Source organism: Lipomyces oligophaga (genome assembly GCF_038497815.1).
Source record: "Lipomyces oligophaga strain CBS 7107 unplaced genomic scaffold V1516scaffold_9, whole genome shotgun sequence".
Lineage (NCBI taxonomy): Eukaryota > Fungi > Ascomycota > Lipomycetes > Lipomycetales > Lipomycetaceae > Lipomyces > [Lipomyces] oligophaga.
In genome coordinates this window covers 186,925-209,618 of record NW_027117793.1, presented here as the reverse complement: position 1 = coordinate 209,618, position 22,694 = coordinate 186,925, and the positions used below count along the sequence as shown (strand labels likewise).

Sequence of the window (22,694 nt, the reverse complement as noted above, 5' to 3'; positions counted from 1 at the left end):
ATTCGGGTATTGTTTAACCATTGTTCGGTCGGATAGTCGTCCGCTAGACGTTGGTTCAGTCGTAAACTGGTGACTCTCGACATTGTTTCGTTGAATCTTGGCCCTTGGCAATGATACCTATTCTCTGTCTCGATGCACATAATACACTCTTTTTCTGGTAGAAACAATCTACCTTTCACTGCTTTCTTGAAAAAGACCTCCTCACCAACCCATGACTCCTCTTGGCTCGCGGCTGCTGCACTGTTTCGAGGTCTTGTCTGTCGAATCTATCTCTAATCCTTATCTTGGTTGCAACTGCTTTGCCGCGACATGTCGGTACTGGTTGCATTTCTTTATCAGTCTGATGATACCAACTTTGCTGAAATCATGGAAACTGATCAGATATAAATACCCGGCCAGGCTGGCTGCGATTAGTTTGCTTTGGATCTCGTCTAAGCACAGAAAACTGCAATTATGGGATACTCCTTCAGCGACTTCTGGCACTACGTGACACCCCATAACCAGACTTCTGGTCCGGAAGACTTCCGCAGTCGTCCAAAGTCTGAGTGGACGAATGAGGAGTTTAAAGCCCGTTTTCACATGTTCATCGACGAAGGCGAATATGTTCCGAACAAACTTCAGAAGACTCTTGGACAGGCTTGGGATACTTTCCGACTACCTCCCAAGCAGCGCAAGTATATGCAAAAGCTCGACGCGAATATCCTGCTCTACGCTCTGCTGTCGTTCTTTATCAAGACTTTGGACAATTCCAATATCTCCAATGCATTTGTTTCGGGTATGAAGGAGGACTTGAATCTCTATGGTAATGAGCGAAATTTGTTCACCACATTTTTCAATGTGGGCTATCTTATCGGTTGTGTTCCGTCGCAATTCATACTTAACCGCGTTCGGCCATCCGTTTGGATTCCTACCTGTGAGTTCATATGGTCGTGCCTGGTCATGGCTATTTCCGGGTCGAAGGGTCCTTCGCCCGTAAGTTTGAACGCTCTCTTCGTTCAGCAGTAAATGATACTAACCAAGACACTAGATTTATGGTATCCGTTTCTTGATTGGTTTTTTTGAGTCAGTTGCCTACCCTGGTCTAGCTATGGTCTTGGGTTCTTGGTATCTGCCTTCCGAATTGGCAAAGCGTATGCAAACCTATGATGCTGCATGGGCAATGGCTTCCATGTTTTCCGGATATATCCAGGCGGGTGTCTACACTTCGATGAACGGTCTTGCTGGCTATAAGGGATGGCAATGGCTGTTTGTCATCGATGGAATTATAGGCATTCCAATTGCAGTTTTGGGCTATTACAGTATTCCAGACTTTCCCATTAACAATCACTCCAGATGGCTCTCTGAAATCGAGCGTGAATATTCGTATGTGCGAATGGAAATGGTGGGCAGGAAGCAGCCAAAGAAACTAACCGTCATGCGTGTCGTCAAGATGTTCAAGACTTGGCGCCCATATGGTTTCCTTTGGCCCTGGTGTCTGTTCAATATCTGTGATACAACTGGCTACTTCAATCTTTGGCTCGATGCGTTGGGTACTTATTCTGTTCAGCAAGTGAACTTGATTCCGACTGGTGGATATGCAATCTCGCTTTTCACGGGATATCTTTCTGCAAATATATCCGATCGTATCGGTTACAGATGGCCTTTTATTCTCAACGCATGTTTCTGGTGCTTCTTCGGAAATATGCTCCTTGCGATATGGAATATCCCATTCGGTCTTAAAATGTTCGCCTTTTTCTGTCCTGATATTGGTTATGCTTTGTGGGGAATGATGCTTGCCTGGTCTGCTGAGGTATTTCAAGACGATGCCGAGATGCGTGGCATGCTTCCAGCGATCGGATCTACTATTTCGTATGCTATCAACGCTTGGCTACCTGTAGTCATTTTCCCAACCGATAAAGCGCCTGAATACGATGTCGGCTACGAGATCACGACTGGTTTGATCGGTCTGGAATTCATTGGAATTTTGTTCATGCTCTATATGTCTAATAGAGAAGCGAAGAAACGCGGCCGCGTACTTAACAAATTTGGTCTTGCTGTTGATGTCGAGGACGCCAATTTCAATGGCGACATGACTCATATCGTTGACCGTGATCTTGAGGAAAAAGATCTTGAAACGGGAGCAGTGATTACACATGCTCTTGATCCAGTCTCGAGTACCGAAGATGCTTCAGTCGATCCCAAGTCTGATTTGGGGTCGAAAGAAAAATATGATAGCTCGGTCGAAGAGATCCGTCATATCTAGAATTTGGAACTTCCAATATTTGTTTTATTGTTTCGTTATTTTGCCGCTCAGCACTAAAGCCAAAGCGCTACAGAAATTTTTAATAGCTGGATTGCAAAATACCAATTGTTTTCCTTATATATTACATAGGCAATTTCATATTTACAAAAAAAAGTAGTCAAAGTTAGGTATGTCTGCGAGCATGCTTTAGTTTCATATTCCTCGTAGACGGTTGACGTAACAATAAAACCAGCATTATGGAAGTGGCTATACACAGTCCGAACCAAGTGATAATATAATGAATATGATTATTGCGCAAATCGATACGAGGTAATCTTCCGATGGGTACGCCAGCACTCGCGAGTAATTCCCACGAAGAAAATATGTCCGATGCTAGTTCGGTTTGAAGCTCTTCTATAACAAACGGCTGGGCGCCGGTCATCTTTGCAAAAGTGGGAACATCCACCCAAAAATATTCTCCACGCTCAGGAATATTGTCTGGAGTGAAATAATTTCTGTTCGCTGGCGATTTGATAAGGCCTTCTACCACAACAGTACCTGTAGGCTGGAAAGTGTTAGTTTAAAGTCATCGTAACAGAGGTAACACAATAGTATACCAGTGCTTCTGCCGATCTTTTCCGCTGATCAGCCATTTCTGTAGGAATCCAACCTCGATTGATCAAAAGTGTAGTGCCATTTTCTCGTTCCAATGGCGTAATAATGTGGTATCCACCTTCTCCTTCATAGAGCCTTGGCCCGACGAGAATCTCTTTGTCATGCCGAAATTTGCCCTTTGTTACAACTCGTCTATATTGCATCGATGCAGCAATTTCCGGGCTTTCTGTGCATCAGCTATCTGAAAAAATTGAAAAAAGTTGGATACTGACGTACTCTAGCTGAAGGGGCAGCTCCAAAGGAGACAGAACCAGTCGATTTTCATATTCCGCAATTAGATCAGTCTTCCATTTTAATCGTTTGACCTGCCATACGCCGAGTCCAAACGAAATCACAGGCATTAAAACTGAGCCCACGTTAGCTGACCTCCCCCAAATACGAATATATTGCAAACATACTAAGAAGGCTCAGTGCAAATGAACTTCGAAATGACCTCTCCTTTTTAACCTGCACTTTTTCCCAGTCGACAAACCCTCCAATCCTTTCCTCGGCATAGCTCCGCTGGAATTCCAAGGGAGTAGGTTGCTCTCTGAGTCGCAACAAAGGAGACAACAAAGCTCTACTTTGTGACTTAGAGACTAGGCATCGCAAAATTGTCGACTGTTTCAGTCGACGAGTTGGATTACATTCAAACGACAGAGGTGTCACCAGAGGGCGCGAATAGATACTTATACCTAAAATCGAACGTCTTATCGACATTAAATTTGCTCTTTTGCAAAGTCTCTGAATCTGAGAAACTTTTGCTGTAATTTGTCCTATTTCGCGTAAATCGAAGTCTGGTACCTCGGGATTTTGGACGATATTAAGGTTTCAACAAAGTCCCGTATATCAAAACTCTTGGGTCATTTCACCTTAACTCTTCAAGGGTTGAGCATTTAATCTCCTATCTGCAGCTGAACTACTTACTTAAAATATCTAGATTTATGCCCCGCGAGTCGCCGCACCGCTGACCAGTAATTAGGCTCAGCTCTCCCTCTCCATTAGTATCTCGCTCAAAGACGTTCTTTTCTGGACAGGTTCGCTGTTTAGGACGTTTTCATCATTGCATTTGCGAATCTGTGACAGTCGTTTTAGGCAGGAGAAAGCTCTCATTAATTTTGTAGCTGTATTTTGCTAACAATTTTTCCGTGAGAAAATCAATATCGCGCGTGTTAGATCATTTTCGAGTGTCGTGTGCTAGAGAAGTTGGATGACATGGCTTCGAGCACACTGCAAAATACCGTCTTTGAGACTTCTGTCGACACTGCAGTTTCAAGATCAGTACAAGGGCAGATTCCGCTAGTGGTTTTTGTTGCGGGTGGGATTTCTTATTTTGAATGGTGGAATGCTTGTGCTGACGACGCATATAGACCAGTCCGAGGAATCACAACGTTGGTCGAATGAGCTGCTAGGAAATCAAGAGGTATGGGCGCATTAGTTAGGGCTACCGATTTGCTGCTTTCTGATATGAATGCTAGATAATTGATCTTATCACTCATTATTCAGTGGCTCTGAAACTGCAGAATGGTTCTGTGGAAGCTGAGCAGTTTTCACAGGTCTTTGCGATCATGACCGTACCCGCGCTCTATATTGTTAAGTGCGTGGCTGTTTACCACTCTGCTAGAGGTTAAACTAATTAGTTTAGTAACGGAGCCATGGTCGACTACATTTATGGATCTCTTACCTTAGATGCATTTCTGGAAAGAGTCAAGAAAGCCTTGGTGCCAGCAGAGTCCGGTTCTGGTTCTGTTAGTACTACGACTACATCTGCTACGTCAGACGAGGCAAATATAGATTTGTCTTCTCAGCCACTACCAGCATCGTCATCGTCCGTCGTATCTCCTTCAATATCGAATGCGTCACATGCAAATGTAATTCATGCCACCGAACACAGGAGTTCATCGGAGGCGATATCTGAATCTAAACCCGATGTGGCGAAATACCAAGATACTCTGCGACGAAAGCGCGCTCAGGAAGATGAGGAGCGTCAACGTATTCTTAAGCTGCTGAAAGATGACCGACAAGAACGTAAATCCCGAGCTGTTGATTTGGGAAGCACGACTTCCGAGACCAAGAAACTAGATAGGTCTAGCAAGAATGATTTCCATCGTCATAACGACTCGGCTTTAGCAATCAGACTGTTTGATGGATCGCTCATTAAAAACAGATTTGGCTTGGATGCCACGCTTGGTGATGTACGAGTGTGGATTGATTCTAATCGAACAGATGGGGACGGACCATATTCTATTATCAGTCAATTTCCTCTTAAGGACTTCACGGCTTCAGATGAAAATGTTACCTTAGTTGATCTAGGCCTTCATCCCACTGCAACGCTTATTTTAAAGCCGATAATTCATTACTCGAATGCGTTCACACCTTCTACTACTCTTGGTCGGTTGCAGAATGGAGCCGTATATGGAATCCACAGAGTCATAGGAGCTGTCGGAACATTTCTAGGATGGGGATATCGGGAGCCCGTGGCTCAGTCAACGGAGGAGCATGCTTTTCGTGTTCCTAACTTGAGTGCCCACACGTCTGTGTCGTCGTCCTCACAGTTGTCTAACTCAAGATCCACTTCCCCCACTGGGACCCAGACGTTGCAAGACATCGGCAATTCAGATGACGAAGACCGACGAACATATAATGGTAATCATTTGACATTAGAAGATGACTCGTGATTTTTTGATTTATTATTTATTGTTCGTTGGATCATATTTCCGTGCGCTCAGTTAGTTCTGCTCTGTGTTCTTGTATTTTTGCCTGTTTTGTTGTCAATTGCTAGGTTGGTATTGGATTCGGGTTTGCGCGATGTTGTGTTTCTATATTCATGTACTTGGTAGAATATGGTCGAATGAATATAATGTATGAAATGTACAAAGTTTTTCTCTGTGTTGTGTTAATGATCTGCATTTTAATCAACCGCGTGAATGAAATCTACATATGAGGTTGTTATGTTCTTATCTTATTTCGATGTTGAAAACTAATATACAATTGAAGTCATAAGGTTAAGGTTAAGCAGAATGCTCAATTCTAATCAGATCTAAATCCAAATCATATTTTGTGATTTGACAGCTAGTACAGTCGGAAGCTAGAGATCTTAGAACAGCGTCACTACTGCTCTGAATCCAAACGCAGTAATCTTCTACTACTATTTTCGAATAAATGTAGTATATATCATGAAAAGCAAATAAATGGTTTATATCAAGCAGAGCTTTCAATATCGCTCGTTTGCCTGCTCTCATAATCGTCGCCATGTCATTCCAGCACTTCAGAGCAAGATCCCATGAGCGATAGAGCGGATATGAGAGCGCACGACGAAAGCAAGTTATTTGAATTTGCCGGATAGTGCTGAACGAGTTATCGAGACATGATATCGTCGGAGACAGTTTACCGATAGTCCAAGCCGATTCGCTCGTATGCTCGTCCATTGTTGTCGTCAGATCATAACAGTATGCGAACAGTAGAGACGGAAGTGACATGTATATCGCCCGTAGACTCTCAATGGAGTCCATAAGGTATGTCCGTCGGGGTAAAGTCATCATTTGCTTGGTTTCTTCGTCAGTTAACTCGAGGGTTTGGGACGCATCTGAAAGACGATCCTTGAGAGCTTGAATAAATGATGGCACATAGTTAATATACTCTGAGATCTCCTCATTTTCCAATAGGTCATACAGATAATAACTCGAATCAAATTTCTCTGTTTCTTTTCGTATCCTTTCTTGTTTTCGAGATTCAATGGTACTGGTTTCCGGGGAATCTATATCATTAATGTCATTTCCTATATCTGCAGTCTCGCGCAAAAAACCTGAATATTGCAAATCGAACCCGTACTTGGCTGTCAATAAATAATCGGAGTTTACTTGATTTTGTTCGATTTGCCAATCAAAGTTTGCAGCGTCATCTAGTTCTGCAGCCAATTTCTTTTGCTCATCACTTGACACCTCGTTTCCATCTTCTGGAGAAATTTCCTCAATCAGCGGCTTCCCTGAGTATTCATTCTCCGGCTCCGACTTAACTCTTGCCAATAACTTTGTAATCATATCCAAATCTGGGAAGTACTCTCCGGGAGTCTCCTTTGCAAATCGGACTGCCAAATGTGACTTTCCTACATCCAGACTTGCAGTAGCTCGGTCATCATCAACGATATTACCGGGCAGATGAAGCCTTTTTTATGAATTAATATAATAAATCAAAGAAAACCGAAGTTAAATAGTTACCTCAAATAATATGGCGGCAATGAAAATCTAAATACATCTCCTTCAGCCTGTAGTTCAGCATTCTGAGCCTGATTTAAGTCAATGACTATTCATCCACGACTGTCGGCTTCTATTCAAATATACCTTCAAATGAACAATTTTGATATCAATATACACATATTCGTCATCTTGTTTGACGGAAAATTGTGGAGTAATCATTTGGTAGTCTGAAGAAGTAAGACAGTGTAATTTCGACCTGAAGAGGTTCCAAGTTGCTCTTGGGACATTAAAGTCCAACGGAGAAAGTCCATACATGAATTTGCTTCTGCCTTTTTCGCAGTCAATTTCATTGACCAGTCATACACTCAATTACGATAAAATAAATACCAAAATGAATTTTCTTAGGAATTCAGTACGCCTGGCAAGGGTGTATTTGAAAATGCGTGAGTTCTAGCCGTAGTTTATCTTTCCGGTCCACACCATATGATTGTATTAACAATAGAGCTAGAATCAAAACCAGATTACAGACCTTTAGTCGAGTTCACTATGGTTGAATTTAAATCGCCGGAGAATTTAAAAGAATGCATGACTCGAAGTGACGAGGAGATTGGTGGATATAGCACTGTTAACCTTGACTGGGACGAGAAGGAACACTGTGCGCATTTTCATGGGAATTTGTCGCTTGATTTACCTGCTAGGAATTTGGATGTCACTCGCTCGGGATACGCTATGTTTAGAACGAACGACCGCCCAGTTACTTCTAATGATGTTCCGCTTTACTGGGATTTCCAGAAATTGACACACATAGCGCTCAGAGTGAAGGGCGACCGGCGAAAGTATTTCGTGAATGTCCAATCTTATACTTCTCTGCCTACGGAAATCCACCAGCATAGGCTATATTTATACAACCCCGGCCAATGGGAAGTAGCAGTGGTAAGTGGATTGTGTGATACTTAATCTACTTGAAGTGCTCATTCTTAAACAATTTCTAGATTCCAATCCGGAACTTTCTTCTCACAAATTGGGGACTGGTCCACGAAATTCAGCAAATCGAACAATCAAAGGTAAAGACCGTTGGTGTTGGTTTGCTAGATCGCAGATATGGTCCCTACAGTCTTCATATCGACTGGATAAAAGCTATCAATGACAACGAGGCTGAAAAGTACATTCGTGAAGCCAGAATCAAGCACGAAGAAGACAAAGCCAGTCGGACACTGGAAGACAATGGAGAAAAAAGCGATATAAAAGAAATCCTCCAAGTCACCGAAGATGAAAAAAAGCTGATCGAAGAAATGGACAAACGCAGAGGCAAAATCCCAAAACAGGTTCTGGATCTCAGAAGAGATACGAATGAGTTTTTCACAAAATCAAAATAATCATTTCTTTTGCTGGGCCTACTTTTTATTATATTTTAAAATTCTGTACATATCACTCTACCTATAAGCCAAAAATGGGATTTAAAATAATACCTACGAGGACCATCTCTCTCCAGTGAGCTGTTCATATGCCTCGACATATTTTTCACCAGTTTTTTGCGCAATTTCGGCGGGCATCTCGACATCATCCTTGTAGGCAAGTCCGTTTGAGGTCAACCAGTTACGGAGGAACTGTTTATCGTAACTGTCCTGACCTTTTCCAAGCTCATATGTATCCGCACGCCAGAAACGAGACGAATCTAATACTTGAATTAGCAATTTTTCAGCTACATGATGCAAATACATTACCTGGAGTAAGAACTTCATCCACGAGAACAATAGAACCATCCTCGTCAACACCAAACTCAAACTTGGTGTCTGCTATTATAATACCCTTCTTCGCTGCGTACTCTTTGGCTGCGACGTACAGCTTTACAGCAAGTTCGGCAATTTTTTTTGCATTTTCCTCGCCAACAATTTTTGCAGCCTCTGAAGGATGTATATTTTCATCTGTAAGATTTGTTAGATCGTATGCCATATATTCCTGTAGGAAACTCAAACATACCGTGCTGCCCTAGCTCGGCCTTGGTGCTTGGAGTGAAGATAGGCACATCAAAGGCTTCACTTTCTTGCATGCCATCGCGAACTTTGATACCATGAACAGTTCCCTTGGTCTTGTATTCTTTCCAAGCTGAACCCGTCAAATATCCTCGCACGATTGCCTCAAGGGGTAAAATTTTGTACTTCCGCACAAGCATACTTCGGTCGACGAGCTGATCCCGATACTGCAGCACATCCGCTGGTAGCGACGAGACATCACACGAAATAAGATGGTTGGGGCATATATCTTTCAAAATTGAGAACCAAAACTTGGAAATCTGCGTAAGCAGTTTGCCTTTGTCCTTGATACCCTAACGCAATGTTAGTTCTGAGAGCATCAAAAACAGAGATTTTTTGTAGATACATTTTTCATAATGACGTCGTAGGCCGAAATCCGGTCGGTAGCAACAAACAGCAACGTCGAGTCATCTACGGCATATATATCACGAACTTTTCCTTGCGCAATGAGTGGCAGTGTTCCATGTAAGTCAGTAGTCGTCAATGCCATTTTTGCGGTGTTTCGAGCTGTTCTGACTATTATTTCCTTTCGTCGCCTCATTAAAACTAGCTGACTCAAACATGTTCTTGATCAGAAAAAGAGAAACAGTGATGCTAGCAAGGGTTTTGTATGGAGCCACATTTTAGATGGCTCAAACTCTGTTTGATGGATACATCCAAACAAGGAAAGGGTAACGAACTCTAATTCGGTTCTCAATCCTAGAAGCTCTCGAAACTTGTCAACCTTGCGACAGAAAGGATCGCAACCAAGGATTCCCTTGTTGCGAGAGAGGTGCTTTGTTCTGACAATAGCCTGATTCGGACAACTAATTAGTCCTGATGCGGAACAGCAGTGGGCCAAATGAGCGACTTCAGGAGAAACCTGGCATGGTTTAGATGTCTGATCATCTGAATTAGCTAAATCTCTTGTGCTCTTGCCTGCATCGCTAGCCTTGGACTGGCAATACTATTGCTTTAGCTCTCCCCAACTAAGGGACTGCTCAATTGTCAGGCAGTACAAATTGCGTTTCGCCGATGATTGAAGCTTAATATTCTCAATCCGGCGAAACCACAATTTCTACGGACTTTTTGGAACCTATTCGCAAGCACTCTTGTCATGCGCTTCAATCGTGGTGTTCTCTAGCCAAAATTCCCCATGCATTTGACGTTAGTCCACGAACTCTCTAGCCACCAAATATACTGTAGAATAGAAATCCAATTAATCTAAATATAATCTTCTCAGCGTTTTCCCATTGCGTTTTTCTCAAGCCAAACAACGGAAATTCTCGTCAGTTCTCTCAAATTCCCTCTAGTGCAGTGTTACACAGCCCAGGACGCTCATCAACTTAAGTCGTGTCTCGCAAAACCGGATATAAAAAGCGTCTCAACTCCCGCCCGCAAATTCTTTCTTCTTCTCATTTTCTACCTCGCATTTCTTTTACCGGAATTCTCCGTATTTGCTATTTCCTTCAGACCTGCTCTCACTGCTCGCTATTCTGCTTGCATATACATCATTTTGCTCTGATCTGAAAACAAGTCATTTTCATTTCTTTTCTTCAGTTGCGTTCGATTCAATTATGACCTCTACCACACACCCCGCACAAATGACACGAGATTCACCCGTATCCTTAAGGCCGCTGAAGGCTATGACTCCATCCGGCCTGGTTATTGTCAACAGTGATTCGTGTACTGCCGCAGTTCATGAAGGTAGCACTAATTACAACAATGTTCCTGCATCTGCAACCTCCCCTGTGTCCACACCTTCCTCGACACGAAGCGAGTTCATAAATTCTTCATACAGCGCCGACTCTTCAGCTTCTTCTCCGGTTTCGAAGGGGAGTATCGCCAGCGAAGAATCAGGCTCAGGCTTGTCTAGAGCCAGTAGAAACCATCCATCCGCATGTATATTTGTTGCCAGGTAAGTGCTGATCTTTAGGATCATGAAACAGTATATTTTGACCATAGTAGTTTGGCGGCTTCGTATTCTCTGGAGGATCTGAAAATAGCTGTATCTGATGCATTCAAAAAAGTGAGCTATCACGCCCTGGGTAACGATCGAGAACTGACATTTTTCAGTGGGATCCTCTAGACGTTACTGTCCATCGTGATTCCATGGATCGCCCTTATGCTTTTGTTCAACTAGCCAATCTCGAGCAAGCACGCGATGCTGTTACAGCACATAGAGGAACAATACTCCTTCAGAGACCAATGCGCTGCGAGCTCGCTCGCGTCAATCGTTCAGTCTGCCTTTCTTCTAGCTCTCGCTCCATCTCTATGGCTGTGAGTAAATTTTTGAACGTGATCATAATTGGTCATGAATCTAATGTAAGCAGGAAGCAGAGGAATTATTCCAGGAATTCGGACCGCTCGAGTATTTGATTTGTGCACAGATACAATACGCAGGAAACTTGCTGACGGGTTGGTGTACACGTTTCGAATATCGTGAAGATGCTATTGCAGCTTACTTCGTATGTACTAATTGGGTTCATGTCTGATCCAATTCTAATCTAAGAGCATAGTCATTAAAAAATGATCCAGATTGCGATCTAACAGTATCCTATATTCAAAATCCGGATCTATCGAATCCCATTCACCACGATCGAACGATATATATTCGAAACCTCAATGTCGAAGTGACTGAGAAAGACCTTCGAGAGCACTTTTCCGTTTACGGTCCAATTTCCAGTGTTCATATAGATTGGAACAAGACGTCCAAATACTATCACGCAGTGACAGCGGAGGTGAAATTTTGCTCATTTGATGCCGTTCCCAAAGCACTCCATGAATCGGTAAAGTTTTTGAAGATTATCCTGTCTAAATAATATTTGAATCAGAAGATTAATATAGTTCTCTAGAATGAGACGATTTTTCTCAATCAACGGATGTATATTTGCAACGGACGTCTTACTGTCAAGCCCACCAATGTGCGACTTGCGCCAGCACCAAAATTAGAGAAAGAGCAAGACGTGCTAATTGCCAGACATCGGGAGTCTCTAGGAGCATCCTCGTCATCAGCATTGTTGTCGGCCAAGGCTGCATCGAGAGCCGAAGAATACGATTCTCCCTTGCAAAACAAGCATCAGGAGCAGCATAGAAGTACTGGAGGATTCAAAGTACCCAAGCGGCCAAGAGGACACAGTGTCTGGATGCCAGCGATTCCCGAATTTGTAGTGATGCCTCCAGGAATACCCTACTGGATGTTCAATCAGATGGGCTATAATTATACTCCAGAGAGTTATGAGAGCATGAATAACATGGTCGGAGCAGGCTACTATGGTGCTCCAATGCAGCAACCGCAAATTGGCTTTTGCCAGGAAAGCATGAATCCGACGAGAGCAGCCACTGCCGTAACGATGATGCTAGCTCAATATGGGGGGCTAGGAGCTCCACAGGCTGCGATGGGAGTTCCAGGAGTTGCGACCGCAGCTGGTCCTGGAATGGCTGGGCTTGCCGGGATGCCCGGTGGAATTCCAGGTCCCGAGACTGGTATGGCACCGCTAATGGCACCTCCAGCGACATATATTGATACTCATAACTGGACGGTGCCGATGTGCTCAATGTACCAGGCTCCAGGGATGCAGTATGTTCACCCGGCGTTAATGGAAGACCAGACGCATACTTGACAACAACAGCAGCGGTTTATATCAACGGCAATCTTACCCAGAGAATGCGAAATTCCGTACAATTAGCTAGCTTTGATGGATTTAAATACAAAAGTAGTAATATTTTAAGTTGAAGGTAGCATTTGTCGGATATTGATATTGATCCGTTTCGTAGCGATCCAATCAGCATAGAGATGCCGCCCATGAATGAACGGTTGGCAGTCCGGCGAAGTGGAAGCATATTCGGAATAATCATGACCGACGAGATATTCTGGACTAGTTCCGCTAAAAATCTTCGACACACCATGCCAGGCTGCTCGCGCCGGTCCGCTCATAACAATGAGATCACCCGAGCGGACTCTAAGCTGAAGAGATGGCCTCTGCCTATCCAAAGATGCAAGAAACACGGCTTCACAGCCGAGAGAAAGAGAAACCAAGTCTGCTGAAGATAACTCGGCGACGTCTTGGTGAGGAGATAATACATCCCCGGCGGAGTAAAAATTGACAATAGAAGCCTCGCCTGTGATTGGACGCAGATCAAATTCTGATGAAAATGGGCGGGGAGGGTACGCAGAGAGTAGAGTCGACAAAGAGGTGGGGAAAGCAGGAAAGCCGGGGTCGCCTAGCTTGAAAGTGGGATATTTTTTTGTTGTCCAGTTGTACTGTCCACCAAGCGTGACCCAGCGCAGCTTCCGCGATCGAGCAGACGACAAGGGCAGAGAAGAGGACGCGGGAGCGGAAGGCGGAGGTGTGTCGGCAGGAAGAGGCGACAGTTTTGTTGAAGGCGGCAGAGAAAACATGGCAAACGGATCAGGCACAGTATATGACGCGTGGAGGTTTGTCCTGTGCTGTCCCGGCGGAAGATACTCCTCAATCACATCAACGACTAACTGCTGCTGAATATCTTGAGGTAAAAACGCTGGGAAAATACGCAGCCCAGGGACCGAGTCAAGAGTTATCTGGACCAACTGGGAATTGTTACGTTCCTGTCTAGTTCTTGTCGACGGAGATGTCGACGCCTGAATAAAGGAGTCAAACACAACATCTAATTCGTCCGAAGTGTACGTAGAAACAGTCAAATCTCCAATATGCCTTTGCTGATAAATCTCGGGATGCAATGGATCAAGAACCGTAGAAATCTCGCTTGGAACCATATCAAGAGGCTTGCAGGCGTAGGTATTGAATTCCTCATAGCTCAATGATTTATAATAAGTATAAATTGGTTTGAACGCATTCGGTGAGCTCGATATATTGCTTTCTGTCACGGTCATCGCCCTTGCAGATTAAGCTATCCATGTCAACCAGACATAATGAATTGCAATTGTAATATAGCAAAATATCAACTAGTCTCATGACTTATTCATCCATATAGATAAACTTATCACGTGAGCATATACTGTGGAATGACTTAATTTGAATTGTACGAATATTGAACGATATGTAAGTGATTGCTCACTGTTTGACAGGCAGAAGATCTACAAGAGAACTCATAGGCTTGTCTAAGACAAATTAATTATTTTATTTACTATGTAGCTTGGCTAGCGCTATGACAAAATGAAGCATTCAATAGTGTTAATGTTCATGGATCAAAATTTCAACTGCACTGTTCTTGTCTTAACTAGCCTGGAACTGCTTGTCATTCCTCCAGATCATTTTTCAGATTTTACAGACCCCTAAATAAGCATGTCATTAATATTATGGCAATTAAGTCAGATATCCTAATTAAATCAGTGTAGTCCACTAATGATGACGCGAATCAATATTTTTTAATTTCTCTTCTATTCAACTTCGTAAACGGAAATTTCAAATAGTCCACCATCCCGGACTTTGACACGAACGCCAAATCACTGAGGATACGTCACATGACATTCGGACTGGACCGCAGTTGTTGACCTCACTACTTACAGTTTCAAAATAAACTAATCGTTGTTTGTTGGTTATTTATTTTACTTGATTTGAAAACTGAAACATAAATAGAATATAGGACAATATGAGTGACTACAACGGGGGCTCTGAATTATTTTCTTCCTATGAGGCGGATTTTAATATTGCGTTTGCGGAAGCAGCGCAGAAGATCGAACAGTTGCCCGAACTAGCGACTGGTAAGTTTGAGGATAAATAGAATAATCAAGGTACTGCCATATGCTTATGTTACTGACGAGTTTTTTGAAATTAGAGCCGAGAAAAGCATCCGCTAGAGCTGCGCAGCGTGCTCTTGATGAAGCCGATGAAATTGTAAGTGGCGACGAACGAGACTTGATTTGTGCCGTTGGATTTATTTAGATTAACAAGTAATAGGTCGGGCAGATGTCTATTGAATTGCAAAATATTTCCTCTGGGAGCCGAGCGAAAGTCAACGCGCGGTTGCGTGGATATCGGTCTGACCTTGATCGAGCCAAGCGTGAGCTAGTGAGTTTGAAAGATAGTGGAGATAAGTTGAAAAGAATGACTAATGGATATTTCAGAAAAGAGCATCGGAGCAAGCAGACAGAAATGAGCTATTCAGTGGTCGAGGCCGTATTGGCCAGAATGGACCTTCGATGGATGATATATCTCAGGACCAACGTCAACAGCTTCTGAGCGGCACAGATCGTTTAGAAGTATCTTCACAACGACTCCGGGACTCGCAGCGTCTTGCAAACGAGACCGAGGCCATTGGGGCCAACATTCTGACCGATCTCCGCGGTCAGCGCGAACAGATTGTAAACTCGCGTAATGTGCTGATGGAGGCGGATACTCATGTCGATAAGAGCATGCGAACTTTACGAGGAATGGCTAGAAGGTATACGGTATTGTTTTCTATTGTTAAGATGTCAAACGGTCTAATAATTTTAGAATGGTTACAAACCGATTAATTACGATTGGAATTGTCGTTCTTTTGATTCTGATTATTGCTGCTATTTTGATGGGTAGATTTATTCCTCGCCGTCGTTAGTAATTGCTTGTGGATTGGTGCATTGTTTCATTCTTTTTCATTTCAATTTGTTTCTTCTTTGCTTTTTATAGTTGGTAATAGTGGTATTCCGGCGGGATTTAATTTAATACATTTGTTGAATTGGTTGTACCGTATTGTGATAATCTAAGCTTTGTAGAATTCTGAGTTCCGCCGCATCAAAGTCCACAACTGAGAACTTTTCTAAGTATCCGAACCGGTCAGCCAGGCGATATTGGAATAGTTTCTATGGTTCTGCGAGCAGTACGTTGGTCCAGACTGCAGATAGTAGTCAGCTGTCGGGGGTATGCTTCGCAACCCCGGCGACCACAGCGACCACAGCGACCTACGACCACGATCTTAGAGCGTGAGCGGCCTGAGGAGGAGCAGCAACAACACCAAGAAAGTAACACGGTTACTAAAGTCAAACGGCCAAGTATTCCAAGTACACAATCGAAATCGTCGATAGCGCTTCGATCGATTTCAAAAGAAAAAGGTCGAGGAGTTGGACTGGCCACGCTTGGTCAACAAACTTCGAAGCCGGTTGAATCCAAAGAAGATCTGATTCTTGACACTTCGCCGCGAACCAAAGATGGAAAGAAAAAGCATATCGATTATGATTATACAGTCCGACCGTATACATATCTCTATTTTGCTGAGGAGAACAATTTTGAAGTGTTTAGCAAATATCCGGTCGTGACTAGTAAACGTTTGGCAACTGTTGCAAACTCTCGCGGACGAGGACCTTTACCACCCGATGAATTTGGCCGACCCGCTGATTTAAGACCCCGAAAGGTCAGCATGCTAACGAGAGACTTTATTGATGGTATGAGAATTGATTTTGGTGTTAGTTGACTAGTTGTATCTGGTTGGTCGGGCCGGACTGATAAAAGAACAGATTCGTTATATAATCCACAATATGGATACTTTACGCGGCAAGCGACGATTTACTCGCCAGAAAAACCGTTCGAGTATAATTCTCTTCAAGGAAATGACGAATTTGTCGATAAATGGGCAAAGAGCTATGTCCGGTATGATTCGCTTGTAGCCAAAACAACCCGAGCGCACACAACTAATCCATTATTCTCCGACCACTCGACCACCTCGATTCCGCCATTATCGCAGAATCAGATGGATTTACCGCAGTTGTGGCATACGCCGACAGAATTGTTTCAACCGTATTATGGGCAGGCAATTGCGCGATATGTACTGTTGAATTATCTTATGACTTTGTATCCGTACCAGGATTTGCATATATATGAAGTAGGAGGAGGCAATGGCACGTTGATGCTCAACATTCTGGATTTCATCCGAACTACACATCCTGACGTTTTTTCTCGTACGCATTATAACATCATCGAGATCTCTAGTTCGCTTGCACAGAAACAAGCTAGTGCCGCCTTACAAACTAAGATTGAACGGCAAGGATTCACAGATAAAGTACGTGTCATCAACAAGTCTATTTTTGACTGGGACAGCGAGGTTCCTGAACCCTGTTTTCTTATCGCGCTCGAGGTTCTCGATAATCTAGCTCATGACTCAATACGGTATGATAATCAGACGGATAGAATATATCAAGGATACGTGATTGTCAACGAGGATGGCGATTTTGAAGAGCATTTTTCTCCGGAAATTGATCCATTGGCTCAGCGGTTTTTGGATCTACGCGAAAGAGTAACGCCCGGGTTAGATCTGACTAAAGTCAGGGGACATCCTTTGGCAAAGTCGAAGTGGAGACGTAAGCTGAGGACTTGGTTGAATCCTTTAGCACATGATTTGAGTCTGCCGGAGTTCATTCCGACGCGATATCTTGAGTTACTGGACGTCTTGAATAAATATTTTCCGCAGCATCGGTTTTTGACTTCGGATTTTACTTCTCTGCCGAATTCCATCCCAGGATATAGCTCCCCTGTAGTACAGGTGATGCTGGAGAAACAAATGGTTCCAATGCATACCTATATGGCGCTTCAAGGGTACTTTGATATTCTCTTTCCGACAGACTTTGGGCTTGCTGCCGCGCTTTATGAAGAGATCATTGGACGGCGGATCAATGTGCTTAGTCACGAGGGTTTTTTAAACAAATGGGCGGATGTAGAGGCGACTACGACTCGAGATGGCGAGAATCCTATGTTGGAGTTTTACCAGAATGCCGCGTTTATGTGTACATAGAATAACACCTTTTGAAGGAATGGCTTGATAATACAAATAAAACTGTCCATATGTATAAAAGATTGAACTCACGAAAACTTCCACCGATTGCCGCAATTTTCGCAAGTACAAAATGTAGTCAGCGGTTCATCAGCCGACCGAGTCTGCATTTGATAATAGCTGACCTTTTTCTGTTTACACTTCCCGCAGGTAAATCTGTCTGTGACAGCACGTTCTTCTTTAGCGCCCTGAGCGTTGAACAGATTTTTCTGTTCGAGTCGCTTGATTTCGGACTTGAGTTCTTCAGAGGCCATTTCCTGTGGAGTCATTTTATACAACCTTTCGGCGGAGATCTCGCCTGAAACAACTCGGAGTCTCAGTTTGGGATTTTTCGGGTCTTTAAGATTGAGAAACAGCGACCGCATCTTGGACCGGTAAGTGGGTGTACTTCCCTTCTCGGCCATAAACACGGCGCGCTCAACTTCTTTCGCGGTTGCAAGTACCAGCTCGGGCATCACAGTCGAGTCGTGAGCGAGAGCATTGTAAGTCACTTCCACGCACGAGTTTCGCACCCGATCACCATAGATGTCTGTAGTCACCTTGTCTGTTTTAACACTTCGCACACCGCCACCGGGTAATTTGTATTCTTTTTGAGATGCTGGCTTAGCATTAGCTGTAGGGGGCTGCGAAGTTGTTGGAGCTGCTGTGGATGGTGTCGAGAGACCCGTTTGAGTCGTTGGTGCGCTCACTACGGAACTGGCGGATTTCGCTACCTGCGCATTCCGAGATTTCTGCGCCGTCACCTCGTCTTTCCATTTTTTGATTATTGATTTCACGAGATCCGAGATTTTTTTATCGGAATGTGTCCGTAGCTTGTTAACGGCAATTCCTAGTTTCGTTTCCTAGTTCGTCAACATTGTCTCTCTTAATCAGTACCATCTGCACCTCTATCATAACAAGCTAAACTCACCCGTAAAAGCTTTTCTGTTGGCTCCACACCGATTTGTAGTTGCGTCAAAATATCAATAATCACTGGTCCCGCAGCAGCACGTTCAAGGTCGTGCATCAGCGTCCGAATTTCCTTCGCCGTAATGCCCATGATATTGTTGTCTCTATCTAAAGTTCTTGACCTTTAGGTTAAAATTCTCTAGTTTCGGTGATGTGCCTAAGTGTGACGGAGAAACTAAAGTCAAGGCTGAATCTGAAAAACTCAGTTACAGTCCGTAATCTCGTCTAGTTATCGTATTCGTTGATACTCGATCTTGGGAAGAGTCTGTGAAAATATCTATTGCAGTAATAAATAGCGTGTGCGGCAAATCTTGGGATCTACATCGTTTAGAGCAGTCCTGTCTACATTCGGTTACTGTCTCGATTTAAAAGATTAAACAGATTAATTTAAAATATTCGAACCATGTTAAAATATTTGGTTACTGAAATTTCTGAGATTCTCAATTAAAGGTGAACGCAATTAGAGTGTTACGTTCGGTCTTGAACGCAACTATCCTGTTGATATGGCAATAGAATCGTAATCAATTTTATAAAGCATACTCAGAAATTACTATGCCACTCCCTCAAGGTTTGAAACAACATCTGACTGCAACTTGCGCTCTGCTTTCGCAGTGGACAATGAAGGCATACCTAAAAAAATTAGTCTGGACTCTAAGCTGCGGTATGGTTAACTTACTGCGTAAATCGCTGACAATATCCTTTGTTTTGCCAAAATAGACTTCTTGCAACTGATTGCGCATTTTTGACTCCGTATCTTCAATTAGACGGCCAAGAGTAGCGATATGACTTGTTCCAGAAGCAGCTAACGGATCTGTTGCGCCTGGTTCAAGCTGGACGACCGCGTCGATCTCAGCCTGGCGAGTCAAATTCCCACCTAAATCAAACTCGCCCAAACCCGGTGTCGATGTCCGGAGAGTCAGAATGACCGTGCTTGTCAACTTGTAATGTGCGGGGGTGGATGCCGACACGCGTCCATTTGCAAGACGAGCATCCTGAACCTCGAAGACATGGATAGAGTCCCATTCGGACCCTTTACCTGAAGATCCAGATTTCTTTAGTAGGACCACACCCGCAAACCCGTCATCGAGCTCCCAAAGATACACGCTCGACAGACCACCTTCAAAATATCTAGAAAGTTAACATGACGTTGATCATGCAGATATACAACCTGTCAATAAGCTTACAAGTCACGATATATGTCAAACGCATCATTAGCCAGCACTTCAAGTACTCGAAGCGACGGCGACGGTTCAGTCCCGTCTTCCAAAGGCGGATCATACTTGTTGCTCCAAGGAGAACGATAACTGTCCCCGTCCCTATTGTAGTCACAGACGAGATAGTCTTTGCCTGTATCGGCACAACGTTTCACGCGTAAGGGCTGATCTACGGAAGCAAGGAGATCTTCCGTGATTTCGGGCACAAGCGAACAGAGACTTTCGACGTTTTCCGCTGTTCTCTGCGGATTTAGTCGCCGTAGGAGATCTAGGGATGCATCGAAGGGATCCTAAGAATGTGAGTAAACAGCCGACCTAGTCTGCCAATAGACTCTTATTTACCATTTGTGTAAAATTGATATCTAATTGCAATAAATTATGCAATTCTAGTGGTAATTATCATCTATTGACCATATAGAAATTAGCACTAAGTTAAATCATGAGTATGACAGCTGCTGCCAATGACTTTGTTTACACAAATACCTTGCTTACAACCAATCCACCTGGTAAGGTAGTTGTTCTCAGCCGTAGATGGATCAGCAAGTCCACTGACAAGATTACGAGCCAGCAGACCATTTATACAGACCTTCACAATAGGTTGCGAGAACCAGCTATTTGGAAAGAGAAAATTTGTCAAAAATGGAAAACAGCGCAGGAAATGGTCCTGTAGCACATCAATTCAACCCTTACACGGACAATGGAGGCACAATTCTGGCGATCGCCGGCGAAGACTTTGCGGTTCTTGCGGGTGACACTCGTCATACTAGCGGGTATTCCATCAACTCGCGCTTCCAGCCGAAAGTCCATGAGCTGCCGACATCTAATCCGATAGTTGTTTCGGCAAATGGATTCTCTGCCGACGGTGAGAATCTAGTCGACAGACTTGGTCAGAGAGTCAAATGGTATGAATACAATCATCACAAGCCACTCAGTATCAAAGCATGTGCTCGATTGATCCAGTCAATGTTATACGGCAAGAGATTTTTCCCATATTATGTACACACTATCATCGCAGGCCTCGACGAGCAGGGCAAAGGTGCCGTATACTCATTCGATCCGGTCGGCTCATATGAGCGCGAACAATGCCGAGCTGGCGGTGCTGCGGCCTCACTAATCATGCCGTTTCTCGACAACCAGGTCAATCTCAAAAATCAACATGATCCTGTGTCCGGACAGAGTCTGCCTGCGCAGTTTTTATCGCTCGATGACACACTGAAGTTAGTCAAAGATGCGTTTTCCTCGGCCACAGAGCGTCATATTCATGTTGGTGACTATCTTCAGATCATGGTAGCTACGAAAGATGGAGTCAAGACAGAGTTTTATCCTCTTAAACGCGATTAGTCATAGTTATAATTTGATGTATACATTTAATCAATGACACTAAATCCTTCATGTATTCATGTAATCATGTTATATCACCGATATCCACTTGACATCAATCGTGTCCTCGTCCTCGATTTCAAGGTCTTCCACAAGAGCATCTTCTGCCAATTCTTCATCGTCCATTATTAAAACCAGCTTTTGGCTTGATCCCACATTTTTCCTTTCTCTATAATACTCCATCAGGTTTCTGATTGTCTCCTTTCCATGAGTCTTGCATTCAATCTTGTCTTTCGTATCGTCCTGTAGATACACTATTCTATCATATCCAGCAACCGGGAATGTTCCCTGCTCCAAACCATCGTTAGATGTGTAGTTATTCTCATCAAGGCGATTCTGAAATTCAATTAGCCGTTGAGAACGTTCATTTCGGAACCTATCGAGTTCGTCAGCCAAGATAATTTGCAGAGTTAGCACCGGATCAGTTTCCGGAACCCGCAGCAAAAACGGAGTTGTACTATCGTACACCCTAGCTGCCGTTGATTGGTCAATTAGAATCAGATTGTCATATTGTTGCATTGGTATGCTACATTCCTGCAGCCATGCCTTGCGCATCTTGGTCAAAGTACTGGTATTCTTGATTCTAAACTCGACCGGACGCGGTCGCTTTTCTTTGCCGTCGACGACAACCGCGCAGTGACGAAATTTATCAACGACGGCTGAAGATGGTTCAACAATACATGCAACAGTGAATTTATGCCCGTTTCCATTGATCTGAATGTCATTCCAGTCTCTCGTGCCGCTGTGCTGTCGCACACGGGCAGCTAATTCGGGCAAGAGATCTTCAGATTTTGTAAGCTCAATAAAATCATTGTTATCCGCGTAATCGTCATCCGTAAAGCTCGCACTCTGAGTGTATCGGGAGGCCACTTTATGGAGATATAGTTCGTGTTCGTCAGGTGGAGTAGTTGGAGGCGGAGAGAGCTGAGGTTTGCGACGAGCAGAATTACTAGTTTCTTGGTTCGGCTGAACAATTTCGATGATGTCTTCATCAATCTCAGTCGAACTATTCATTGGCTTCCCGGTCAATATTGTTGCTGTCATCAGGGTCTTCTTGCTCGCATTTTTTAGATCAATCTCTGTAACTTCCGTGTCAAGATTGATAATCTCACTGGAACTCTCTTTGATCTGCTTCCGCTTTCGTTTGTGGCGGACTTTTTCTTCGTCACGTTTCGGACGATTTTTTTTGGGCGATTTATCAAGCCGGAAAAAGTCATTTATATCCACACCCTTTTCCATTTTGCTTTGTTATTCTCTCTATAATTATCGCAGAAGTCATATATAAATATGTTTACGGGTGACAAGCAATGTCAGATCGCGTCTCATG

At 43.6% G+C, this 22,694-nt stretch overlaps 14 protein-coding genes across 14 annotated transcripts; 7 read left to right on the top strand and 7 right to left on the bottom strand.

Annotated features, from left to right (window-relative positions):
- Positions 1–453: 453 nt before the first annotated feature.
- On the top strand, positions 454–2,242 carry V1516DRAFT_629665 (major facilitator superfamily domain-containing protein; the record flags this gene model as incomplete). The annotated part of the gene is made up of 2 exons (XM_066919896.1): positions 454–972; positions 1,028–2,242. The coding sequence occupies 2 exons, from the start codon at positions 454–456 to the stop codon at positions 2,240–2,242; spliced, it is 1,734 nt and encodes a 577-aa protein (XP_066775179.1).
- Positions 2,243–2,405: 163 nt separating this feature from the next.
- On the bottom strand, positions 2,406–3,364 carry V1516DRAFT_609261 (SURF1 family-domain-containing protein; the record flags this gene model as incomplete). Its single annotated transcript, XM_066919291.1, has 4 exons — positions 2,406–2,786; positions 2,839–3,058; positions 3,113–3,242; positions 3,295–3,364. Coding segments are annotated over 4 exons (801 nt in total), but the record flags the coding sequence as incomplete, so codon positions are not given.
- Positions 3,365–3,841: 477 nt separating this feature from the next.
- Positions 3,842–5,878, top strand: V1516DRAFT_681577 (uncharacterized protein). The gene is made up of 4 exons (XM_066923266.1): positions 3,842–4,193; positions 4,246–4,298; positions 4,354–4,472; positions 4,521–5,878. The coding sequence occupies exons 1-4, from the start codon at positions 4,091–4,093 to the stop codon at positions 5,551–5,553; spliced, it is 1,308 nt and encodes a 435-aa protein (XP_066775177.1). The 5' UTR covers positions 3,842–4,090; the 3' UTR covers positions 5,554–5,878.
- An 8-nt stretch (positions 5,879–5,886) lies between these two features.
- V1516DRAFT_666592 (SHQ1 protein-domain-containing protein) lies at positions 5,887–7,290 on the bottom strand (the record flags this gene model as incomplete). The annotated part of the gene is made up of 3 exons (XM_066920757.1): positions 5,887–7,039; positions 7,093–7,160; positions 7,216–7,290. 3 exons carry the CDS (start codon positions 7,288–7,290, stop codon positions 5,887–5,889), a joined length of 1,296 nt encoding a protein of 431 aa, XP_066775176.1.
- Positions 7,291–7,617: 327 nt separating this feature from the next.
- On the top strand, positions 7,618–8,447 carry V1516DRAFT_629545 (complex I intermediate-associated protein 30-domain-containing protein; the record flags this gene model as incomplete). Its single annotated transcript, XM_066919892.1, has 2 exons — positions 7,618–8,004; positions 8,064–8,447. 2 exons carry the CDS (start codon positions 7,618–7,620, stop codon positions 8,445–8,447), a joined length of 771 nt encoding a protein of 256 aa, XP_066775175.1.
- Positions 8,335–9,637, bottom strand: V1516DRAFT_681568 (uncharacterized protein). Its single transcript, XM_066923265.1, has 4 exons — positions 9,451–9,637; positions 9,052–9,397; positions 8,796–8,996; positions 8,335–8,746 (listed from the first exon to the last, which is right to left on the bottom strand). Exons 1-4 carry the CDS (start codon positions 9,592–9,594, stop codon positions 8,541–8,543), a joined length of 897 nt encoding a protein of 298 aa, XP_066775174.1. The 5' UTR covers positions 9,595–9,637; the 3' UTR covers positions 8,335–8,540.
- Positions 9,638–10,660: 1,023 nt separating this feature from the next.
- Positions 10,661–12,706, top strand: V1516DRAFT_666589 (uncharacterized protein; the record flags this gene model as incomplete). Its single annotated transcript, XM_066920756.1, has 6 exons — positions 10,661–11,001; positions 11,052–11,112; positions 11,160–11,363; positions 11,417–11,551; positions 11,603–11,872; positions 11,939–12,706. 6 exons carry the CDS (start codon positions 10,661–10,663, stop codon positions 12,704–12,706), a joined length of 1,779 nt encoding a protein of 592 aa, XP_066775173.1.
- A 104-nt stretch (positions 12,707–12,810) lies between these two features.
- Positions 12,811–13,956, bottom strand: V1516DRAFT_629628 (uncharacterized protein; the record flags this gene model as incomplete). Its single annotated transcript, XM_066919893.1, has 1 exon — positions 12,811–13,956. The coding sequence occupies one exon, from the start codon at positions 13,954–13,956 to the stop codon at positions 12,811–12,813; it is 1,146 nt and encodes a 381-aa protein (XP_066775172.1).
- A 663-nt stretch (positions 13,957–14,619) lies between these two features.
- V1516DRAFT_681563 (t-SNARE) lies at positions 14,620–15,804 on the top strand. Its single transcript, XM_066923264.1, has 4 exons — positions 14,620–14,787; positions 14,862–14,920; positions 14,984–15,094; positions 15,151–15,804. Exons 1-4 carry the CDS (start codon positions 14,676–14,678, stop codon positions 15,538–15,540), a joined length of 672 nt encoding a protein of 223 aa, XP_066775171.1. The 5' UTR covers positions 14,620–14,675; the 3' UTR covers positions 15,541–15,804.
- On the top strand, positions 15,805–17,837 carry V1516DRAFT_681559 (S-adenosyl-L-methionine-dependent methyltransferase). Its single transcript, XM_066923263.1, has 2 exons — positions 15,805–16,443; positions 16,516–17,837. Exons 1-2 carry the CDS (start codon positions 15,867–15,869, stop codon positions 17,784–17,786), a joined length of 1,848 nt encoding a protein of 615 aa, XP_066775170.1. The 5' UTR covers positions 15,805–15,866; the 3' UTR covers positions 17,787–17,837.
- V1516DRAFT_577422 (transcription factor S-II, central domain-containing protein) lies at positions 17,821–19,064 on the bottom strand. Its single transcript, XM_066919251.1, has 2 exons — positions 18,736–19,064; positions 17,821–18,667 (listed from the first exon to the last, which is right to left on the bottom strand). The coding sequence occupies exons 1-2, from the start codon at positions 18,862–18,864 to the stop codon at positions 17,855–17,857; spliced, it is 942 nt and encodes a 313-aa protein (XP_066775169.1). The 5' UTR covers positions 18,865–19,064; the 3' UTR covers positions 17,821–17,854.
- Positions 19,040–20,523, bottom strand: V1516DRAFT_681554 (F-actin-capping protein subunit beta). Its single transcript, XM_066923262.1, has 4 exons — positions 20,330–20,523; positions 19,958–20,277; positions 19,450–19,901; positions 19,040–19,403 (listed from the first exon to the last, which is right to left on the bottom strand). The coding sequence occupies exons 1-4, from the start codon at positions 20,330–20,332 to the stop codon at positions 19,324–19,326; spliced, it is 855 nt and encodes a 284-aa protein (XP_066775168.1). The 5' UTR covers positions 20,333–20,523; the 3' UTR covers positions 19,040–19,323.
- Positions 20,519–21,383, top strand: V1516DRAFT_681552 (nucleophile aminohydrolase). The gene has a single exon (XM_066923261.1). The coding sequence runs from the start codon at positions 20,627–20,629 to the stop codon at positions 21,326–21,328; it is 702 nt and encodes a 233-aa protein (XP_066775167.1). The 5' UTR covers positions 20,519–20,626; the 3' UTR covers positions 21,329–21,383.
- V1516DRAFT_681551 (uncharacterized protein) lies at positions 21,329–22,662 on the bottom strand. Its single transcript, XM_066923260.1, has one exon. The coding sequence runs from the start codon at positions 22,604–22,606 to the stop codon at positions 21,398–21,400; it is 1,209 nt and encodes a 402-aa protein (XP_066775166.1). The 5' UTR covers positions 22,607–22,662; the 3' UTR covers positions 21,329–21,397.
- Between the last annotated feature and the right edge of the window lie 32 nt (positions 22,663–22,694).